The sequence below is a fragment of the Heptranchias perlo genome, chromosome 6 (genome assembly GCF_035084215.1).
Source record: "Heptranchias perlo isolate sHepPer1 chromosome 6, sHepPer1.hap1, whole genome shotgun sequence".
NCBI lineage: Eukaryota > Metazoa > Chordata > Chondrichthyes > Hexanchiformes > Hexanchidae > Heptranchias > Heptranchias perlo.
Window position 1 is genome coordinate 10,516,796 of NC_090330.1, and position 9,987 is coordinate 10,526,782.

At 42.3% G+C, this 9,987-nt stretch overlaps 1 protein-coding gene across 4 annotated transcripts in view; it reads left to right on the forward strand.

Moving 5' to 3' along the window:
* LOC137322732 (interleukin-5 receptor subunit alpha-like) overlaps positions 1–9,714 on the forward strand; it is a 44,809-nt gene extending 35,095 nt beyond the window's left edge. For all 4 annotated transcript variants that reach the window (XM_067985735.1, XM_067985733.1, XM_067985736.1 and 1 more), the window contains exons 9-11: positions 2,264–2,360; positions 4,409–4,499; positions 7,194–9,714. In XM_067985735.1, the coding sequence (XP_067841836.1) occupies positions 2,264–2,360; positions 4,409–4,499; positions 7,194–7,268 (263 nt within the window). In that variant the 3' untranslated portion in view covers positions 7,269–9,714. The remainder of the gene's footprint in view (positions 1–2,263; positions 2,361–4,408; positions 4,500–7,193) is intronic.
* The last annotated feature ends 273 nt before the right edge of the window (positions 9,715–9,987 follow it).

A 9,987-nucleotide genomic window follows, 5' to 3' on the forward strand; every position in this document is an offset into this window, starting at 1 on the left:
AGTCCTATAAAAGTGCTCCTTATAGTCTAGATTCCAGTTCTGATGAAGTACGTAAACCCAAAACATTCATGCTTTTTGACCTTGTTGAAGATCAGATGATGCAGAGTGCCTCGGAGAAGGACGAGATACTGTTCCTGAAGGATGCGCTTTGTTTGTTTAGAAGTGTAGGAGGTCAAAGGTGGAAAGGTCAGAGTTGGAATGGGAAGGGGACTTGAAATGGCAAACCACAGGTCAGGATCACACGGGACAAAATGGAGATGTACAACAAAGTGCCACTTTCAACCAGCATTTTCTGTTTTATTTCTTCTTTAAATAGGCATTTTATATATTTTATTAAATCTTATGCTAATTAAGGTGAGGGATGTTAGAAATGGGGAATGAAACTCTTCCCATTTCAGGTGCTCACTGTCAGCTGAGCCATCAGTTCAGGCGTATAGGATCTTAGCTTAATCTCTCATTTACAGATCAGCACTTCTAACAATGCAGTATTCCCTCAGTATGTGTAAGAACTGATGACATCCTAGGTTACTAACTGGAACCCACAACCTTCCATCCTTGAAGGGAAAGTGTTACCAACTGAGTCAAATTGACACAATCAAAAATTCTGGATGGGTTCCCAAGCGAGTTACTCGAGATTCAGATGGCAGAGTGCTCGTATCCACTTTTGCAACGCATGACATCATCTGAACTTTTGAATTGTATTAGTTCCTTATAGTCCACACTCCGCCATAAAAGAAAGAACTTGCATTTATCTAGCGCCTTTCAGCACTTCCCAAGGCGCTTTAAAACCTTAACCTACCTCTTTGTCCAAGCTTTCGGTCACCTGTCCTAATATCTCCTTATGCGGCTCGTGTCAAATTTTGTTTGATTACGCTCCTGTGAAGCACCCTGGGACGTTTTCCTACGTTAAAGGCACTATAGAAATGCAAGTTGTTGTTGTTTATAGCCGATAAAGTATTTTTGAAGTGTAGTCACTGTTGCAATGTAGAAAACTAAGCAGCCAATTTGCACGCAGCAAGGTCCCATAAAGAGCAATGTGATAATGACCAGATTTTTTTTTTGTCATGTTAATTGAGGTATAAATATTGGCCAGAACTCCCCCTGCTCTTATCTGAAATAGTACCAAGGGCTCTTTTATGTTCACCTGAGAACAGATGTACCTCGGTTTAACGACTCATCCAAAAGACGGCACTCCCTCAATGTTGGGCTGGATTTTGTGCTCCAGTCTCTAGAGTGGGACTTGAACGCACGCCTCCAGATTCAGAGGCGTCACCAATATTCAGTGTATGGGGCCAAATTGTGGAAGGCACTTGTGAGTTAGAGGTATGCCAATCTCAGACAATGCTCCTCTGTACTTTTCCCTCAGGAATCTATGTTGAGGCTCATCTTTAATCATTATAAATATTTCCCAAACAATCAATAAATGTGTGATTATTGTATTAGTTTTGTACTCTTCCCATTGTCCTTGCATTATTTTGACACACACACAGACTCTCTGAGCCATTCTCTCTCACACACACAGACTCTCTGAGCCATTCTCTCTCTCTCTCTCTCTCTCTCTCACACACACACTCTGAGCCATTCTCATTCTCTCTCTCTCTCACTCTCTCTCTCTCTCACACACACACACTCTGAGCCATTCTCTCTCTCTCTCTCTCTCTCTCTCACACACACTCTGAGCCATTCTCTCTCTCTCTCTCTCTCTCTCTCACACACACACTCTGAGCCATTCTCATTCTCTCACTCTCTCTCTCTCTCACACACACACTGAGCCATTCTCTCTCTCACACACACTCTGAGCCATTCTCTCTCTCTCTCTCTCTCTCTCTCACACACACTCTGAGCCATTCTCTCTCTCTCTCTCTCACACACACTCTGAGCCATTCTCTCTCTCACTCTCTCTCACACACACTCTGAGCCATTCTCTCTCTCTCTCACACATTGAGCCTCTCTCTCTCTCTCTCTCACTCACTCACTCACACACACAGTCTCTCTCTCTCACTCACTCACTCACTCTCTCACACACACACACACACACACACACACACAGTCTCTCTCTCTCTCTCTCCTCACTCACTCTCTCACACACACACACTGAGTCTCTCTCTCACACACACACAGCCTCACTCTCTCTCACACACACATGTGGACTTTCTCTAAGACTCACTATCAAAGGAAGAAAAATGCAGAAGGATATCTGCTTTTGATCTGGTGACTCATTGGTGAATTATACCAAACAGTAATAACATTGTGTTACTTTCAGGGTCTGACTCAAAGGATTTCCCCCTTTTGACAATTGCAGCAGTGGTTGCGGTTATTTTTGTTGGGATAGTGTTGCTGCTGGTATACATCTGCGTACGGTAAGTTACTCATCTAGTTCTATTTATTATCAAAGATAAGTGAAATGAGATTTTAAAAATTAAATCAAAAAACCTTTACCATTTTTTCCATATCCTTGCTGAATACTCCCCCAAATACTGATAAAACCATGAAGTTTGGAATAAGAAGTCATTCAGCCCATCAATCCCATTTATCCCACAATTTGTTCTATCATGGACTATTTTAATCTCCAGAGGAAAGATTCTCCCTGAATGGTACTGGGTCTTAGAGGGTTAAATTATGAGGACAGATTGAATAATCTTTGCTTGTATTCCCTTGAGTATAGAGGATTGAGGTGGTTAAAATGTTCCGATAGGGTAGGAGAAGCTATTTCCTCTGGTGGGGGAATGAAGAACAAGGGAACATAATCTTAAAATTAGAGCTAGGCCATTCAGGGGTAAAATCGGGAAGCACTATTACACACACAGGGTAGTAGAAATCTGGAAAACTTTTCCCCCCACCCCCAAAGGACTCTGGATGCTTGGACAATTGGACCTTTCAGGACTGTGATAGGTAGCTTTTTGTTAGGGTACCAAGGGATGTGGAGCAAAGGCGGATAAATGGAATTGATCTGCAGATCAACCATGACCTTCTCATAGTAGGTACAGCACAAGAGGCCACCATTCGGCCCATCATGTCTGTGCCAGCTCTTTGAAAGAGCTATCCAATCAGTCCCATTCCCCAGCTCTTTCCCCATAAGCCTGTAAATTTCTCCCTTCAAGTATTTATCTAATTCCCTTTTGAAAGTTACTATTGAATCTGCTTCCACTGCCCTTTCAGGCAGTTCATTCCAGATCATTACAACTTGCTGCATTAAAAAAAAATGTGCCTCTGGCTCTTTTGCCGACCACCTTAAATCTGTGTCCTCTGGTTACCGACCCTTCTACCACTGGAAACAGTTTCTTCTTTATTTACTCTATCAAAACCATTCATGATTTTGAGCACTTCTATCAAATCTCCCCTTCTCTGTTCTAAGGAGAACAACCCCAGCTTCTCCAATCTCTCCACATAACTGAAGTCCCTCATCCCTGTTACCATTGTAATAAATCTCTTTTTCTAAAGCCTTGACATCCTTCCTAAAGTGTGGTGCCCAGGATTGAACATAATACATCAGCCGAGGACTAACCAGTGTTTTATAAAAGTTTAGCATAACATAAGAACAGAATTGAATGGCGGAACAGGCTCGAGAGGCTGAATGGCCTATTCCCTGTTCCTGTTCCCTCTCTAAACCTCTCCATCTTTAAAACCCCAAGACCCTTTTCTGTGACCAAGCTTTTGGTTTCCAACTGCTAGTCTCTCCTTTCCTGGTTCATTTCCTCCTGCCTATTTGTGAAACACTTTTTTAAACCTTAAAGTTACTAAATAAATGTAAATTGCTGTTGTGTTGTATTCTCAAAGGTAAACCATACAGCTTGCATTTAGCCTTTTCGTAGACAGCAAACTTTCTCAGCACTGTCCTATAGCGAAGAGGGAAAACTGGAGGAGGAATCTCTTTTATTCACTGCTATTGCCTCATGACAGATTAACCGGAGTTGTATTTTTGGTATCATTAGAGAGGTCCCTAGTCTGGAGCAAGTCTTCGGCCCCAAATATGGTGAGCTGGTTGGATGTAGAGATAACATTAAGCACTAATGTGGCTAGGCTTACTATCACCATCTAACATGAGTTAAAGTCCCTTGAATGAAGACAGGCAATGACTATTCCTCAAGCTACTAATTACTGAGCCAGGGGTAGGATTCCAGATCCCCACACTTGAGTGAAGACCATTGCACGAGTCATTTATAAACCAAGTTGTGTGTCTAGCCAAACAACTACATAGTTTAGGTATGTGCACCTATATAAGGTGAGCCCTACAGCATGGATTCTTGAGGGAAAGTACAGAGGAGGATTATCTGAGGACATGTTTGTGTTCCGCTAGACCCAGTGCTCAATATAGAGATTGGATGAAGTTGATGAAAATAATTGTTTTTTGACTTCCACAAAATTTTTCTGAAAATAAGACTATTTGATATTTTTTTACTCTTACTAGGTGCAAATTATTGTCAAAAGTGTGTCAACCAATCCCTGATCCCAAAGAGAAGTTCAAGGGCCTCTTTGAAGATTTTGATGGTGATTTTCAGGTAACAACCTCCACTAATTTTTACAGTGAAAATATTTATAGGGCTACGGGGAAAGGGACTAATTGGACAGCTCTTTCAAAGAGCTGGCATAGGCACGATGGGCCGAATAGCTGCCTCCTGTACTGTACCTACTATGATATCATGATCTAATGATTGACAGGAAAATATACCACAGGGCATGTATGATTGTCTACTGTTAAACTCAAAACCACAATAATATTTTCTTTTAAAGTAAGGGTTCAGTTAATAGAAAATAAATGAGTAAGCCCCATGTGTGAGAATACTGGGTTTTCATGGTGTCAGCCGTGGTTCAGTGGGTAGCACTCTCACCTCTGAGCTAGAAGGTTGTGGGTTCAAGTCCTACTCAACGCTTGAGCACAAAATTTAGGCTGATTTAAAGGGACGATGGTAACTTGGGTACATAATTGGCTAAGGGCTAGGAAGCAGAGAGTAGTGGTGAACAGATGTTTTTCTGACTGGAGAGAGTGGGGTCTCCCAGGGGTCAGAATAGGACCATTGCTTTTCTTGTTATATATAAATGACTTGGACTTGGGTACAGGGAGTACAATTTTGAAGACTGTGGACGATTCAAAACTTAACAATGTAGTAAATAGTGAGGAGGACAGTAGCAGACTTCAGGAGGACATAGACTGGTGAAATGAGCAGACACATGGCAGATGCAACTTAATGCAGGTAAGTGTGAAGTGATTCACTTTGGGAGGAATTACATGGAGAGGCAGTATAATCTAAATGATACTATTTTGAGGGGGGTGCAAGTGCAGAGGGACCTGGGGGTGCATATTCACAAATCTTTGAAGGTGGCAGAGCAAGTTGATAAGGCGGTTAAGAAAGTGTATGGGATTCTTGGCTATGTAAATAGGGCATTGAATACAAAAACAAGGAAGTCATGCTAAACCTTTACATATTACTGGTTAGGCCTCAGCTGGAGTATTGTGTACAATTCTGAGCACTGCACTTTAGGAAGGGTGTTCAGGCCTTGGAGAGAGTACAGAGAAGGTTTACCAGGATGATACTAGGGATGAGGGACTTCAGTTATGTAGAGAGATTGGAGAAGCTGGGATTGTTTTCCTTGGAGCAGAGAAGGTTAAGAAGAGACCTAGTTGAGGTATTCAAAATTATGAGGGGTTTTGATAGAGCAAGTAGGGGGAAACTGTTTCCTTTGGCAAGTGGGTCGGTAACCAGAGGTCATAGATTTAAAATAAATGACAAAAGAACTTGAGGGGAAATATTTCAGAGGGTTGTTAAGATCCGAATGCACTACCTGAAAGGGTGGCGGAAGCAGATTCCACAGGAACGTTAATAAGGCAATTGGACATGTACTTGAAGAGGACTAATTTACATGGTTATGGGGGAAAAACTGGGGTGTGGGACTAAATTAGACAGCTCTTTCAAAGAGCTGGCACAGGCATGACAGGCCGAATGGCCGCTTCCTGTCCTGTAAGATTCTATGATGTTGTTTGGATGAGATATTAAACCGAAGTTCCGTCTGCCCTCTCGGGTGGACATAAAAGATCCCAGGACGTTATTTTGAAGAAGAGCAGGGGAGTTCTCCCTGGTGTCCTGGCCAATGTTTATCCCTCAACCAACATCACAAAGAGTCATTATCACATTAATGTTTGTGGGACCTTGCTGTGTGCAATTTGGCTGCTGTGTTTCCCAGAACAGCATCCTGATTCTACGTAATCCCACATTACAACAGTGACTACACTTCAAAAGTATTAATTGGCTGTAAAGCGCTTTGGGACATCATGCGGTTGTGAAATGAGCTATAGAAATGCAAGTCGTCGGTCTGTCTGTCCTCTGGAGATTGAATTCAATGTACTGAAAATCAGGCGAGTTCTATAATGGGCGGGGGATCTGCTCTACCCAGTCAGTGCAGATGAAAGTTTACCCCATTGTGTCTCCACTCCCACACTCTGGAGTCATACCCTCCGTGGAAAGGCGTGTGTTTTCTTAGAATTACATCTGACTTGCAATTTTCTACAGCACAGGGTTCCCACCTCCTTTCTGTACGTGCTACTGCTTTTCTTTGGCATTAGAATCCCAAAATACTGCCAACAGCATACCAGAGTGTTCAAATTTAGGAGCTTATTGTTGGACAGCATGACTGTGTCCAATTAAGCCCTGCAGTTGATCGAATAGAAAATCAGCCACATTTTTAAAATCTAGCCACTCTCAATTTGTTCAATGCTATGTTTTGGTGATGTTGTTTGAGGGATAAATATTGGCCAGGACACCAGGGCGAACTCCTTTTTTTGAATAGTGTCCGAGAGGGCAGACGGGGCCTCGGTTTAACATCTCATCCAAAAGACGGCACCGCTAACAGTTTAGCACTCCCTCGGTTCTGCACTGGAGTGTCACCTGGATTATTGTTCTCGAGTCTCTAACCTTCTGACTCAGGTGAGAGCACTACCTGCTGAGTTGTGTGTCAGCCATGGCTATCAGGGTGGTTCTGCAACTTGAGGCTTCTAACATTGAGTGACAGCCACAAGGAGCGCTTGCTGGGCAATAATGGGGGCACAACCTGTGATTTCTTGAGATGCGCTGCCTGGAAGCATCGGACTGCAGAGTCACCGTTTGAGCCCTCCATCTTTGAACATTTGTCCGAAGTGTAGATTTACAACACAAGTGTGCCTCGCAACAAAATAACACCAATTTATCTTTCTCAAACAGAAATGGGTTAATAAAAATCCACCGCTGATGACCAAAACTGAAGAATGTATTCCAGTTATAGTCAAAGAAGTCTAGAATTTTATCTCTGAAGACTGGCGTCACGTGCAGCTTTATCCCAGACAGCTCATAGCGATGATTTATCATCGGCTGGACGTTAGGCATCTGCCCAGTGCTTATCTGAAACAAACATCAGCTCAATCTTGAAATCAGGATTTTTCATGCACTACTTCAGTTCCATTCACACGGACTCAACAGTTAAGTGACACTGGAACGCACAGGACCAGAAAAATACTTTGCAGTTCGTTCGGTTGGTTGCAGAGTTCAAAAATGTTCAGATTATATTCTGGTTTAGAAATGACTGTTGCTGATATTAGTGGGTGAAGGCCGTGTGTGCTTTGTCTGCTATTTTAACACAGGCATTAACCTATTTTAAATAGCTTCATACCTCCGCTAAAATAACGATGAATAAAGTGTCATATGAATGTGCTAATCACTTTTCCACTGATAGCCGCGACAGCCACATGAACTGCAATCACTTCTATCACCAAAAAATATATTGAGAAGTTGTTGTTGTAACCTGCCTCCGCTGTCTCCCCGGCAGTCCATTCTATACGGACTGATGAGGAATTTCTTCACCCGGAGGCCATGAATATTTGGAATTCTCTGCCCAAGGGCTGTGGATGCTCGTTCATTGAGTATATTCAAGACAGATCGATTTAGTGGTTTTTTTTGGACTCTAAAGAGAATCAAGGATCGGGAGGTAGAGTGGAATTGAGATCGAAGGTCAGCCATGTTCTTATTGAATGGCAGAACAGGCTCGAGGGGGCCATAAGGCCTACTCCTTCTCCTATTTCATATGTTCTTCTATCTGCACTACCCTTTATGCAGTATGAAGGAACCTCACCAGTATTAACAGATGCACCTCTTCAAACCCCATGCATGCCTTTTGGTAGTAGCTGCTGGAGTACATGCCTGACCTCACCTTGGGGTGGCCACCCTAACTCCTGTGGCTGTAAAAGGAAATGGAGGCAGCACTGCCGCCACTGGGAGGTGCTGAAACTCACCCGAAGAGCTAATCGTTGCTGGGACTTCTGAAGATATCGGTGCCTCTGGCGCCAATAAGAAATATTAGTGACTGAGAGAAGAGCTGGTCGCCCTTGCGGCGAAACAGAGTCTGATTGCTCAGCTCATCCACGCAGGTCGGCAATGAGAATCTTTAGCCATCGGGCAAGGTCCAGATGGTCCGAAAAAGCAAAGTAACGAACTATGACTTTCAATACGTACAGACACACAAGTGAGTTATTAATCACCAGCATCATTGTGATTTGCTGCACAGTTTCACATCAAGATTTGACTAATATTAAATCAGGATTGTAATAGTTGACAGGAAACTTTTTAAATACATTTTGTATTGTTATAGTGCTTTTGTATATATTTGTGTGTGTACGTTCTACTGAAACTAAACGAAAATATGTCTACTATTTATGGAACACTTTTCACGTTTTTGATCAGCTTGCTGTGGTATGTCCCTTTTTTTCTTTATGCATACCTTTTGAACCACAGTAGACTTTGTGGCAAGCATAGTGACAGCCAAGAGTTCAGTAAAGGTTCGACAGGCAGAGTGGAAGGAAAGAGAGCAGTGGAGAGGAGAGAAAGGGAATGTAGCGAAGGAGAGGATGTGAGGAACGAAGAATAGAGAGATGGACAGAAGTGTGAGGAAGGGAGGGGGCTGGAATGGAGAGGAGGAAGAGGAAAAAGGGAGTGGACCGAGAGGGGCAATGGAAAGGGGATAGCTGGAATTTGGCCTACAGAATGGGCACAGGAAACGCATCCTAAATCTTATGATGTGAATTAATTTGAAAGTCTTATTTTAGTCCATTGTTTGAATTAAAATAACATTCATTCTATTTCTCTTGTATAATCTGTGCAAATTAGCAGTGACAGAAGTCCGTGTTCCATGTGTAAGGCTAAGCAGTGTGGAAAGCTATTCAACCATAACAGGTATCAAAGTGAAACCTGATCCTATTTATCTAGCATCCACACACCATTTTCCAGTAGGCTTTATTGGTTAATGATCATGAGAATGAGCCAGGGCTGGGTTTTCCTCTGCCTATGCCAGGGCACTGGGGCCAATTATAGAAGCCTGATTTAGTACAGACCAAGGATCAATTCTACTAGGACCTTCTGATCCATATGGCTTTGAAATACACTAGGAGACCACCTGAATTGTAACAATGATTTTTATTTGTGCTCAATATAAATATCAGCTTGCAACAGCACTGATGGGGAAAAAAACTGACTGAACTGTATAGTCTGACTTAAAAACCACAAATTCTATTTATTAAGTAAGATTAAACAGACGCAAGAGGAAAATTTACTCTTATAGCATTTGTTACAAAACACCAATAAAACCTTCAAATTTTCAGTTCTCTTTTTAGTAACTTTGGATCTTGAGTTCCTGAGAGTTTTTTCATTAAAGGCGGGCCTCTCAGAGTTCCACATTAACCCTGACTCGCAGTGATAATTTATTTTGCTGTATCAATAATAACGTAGAGATTCTTATGATCTGAAACAAGACTGATCCTCTGGTCCATCACACCCACCACATGGGAGTCAGCAGAGGAGCTGATTTGCTGTTTATTTACAATTATATTTCAAAACAGAAACAGTATTGCAACATAAGTCAGCCCTGTAAAACAATATCCCAGCAAAAGTCAGCCCTGTACAACTGTATCGCAGCATAAGTCAGTCCTGTACAGCTATGCTCCAATATAAATCAGCCTGTTAAACTATA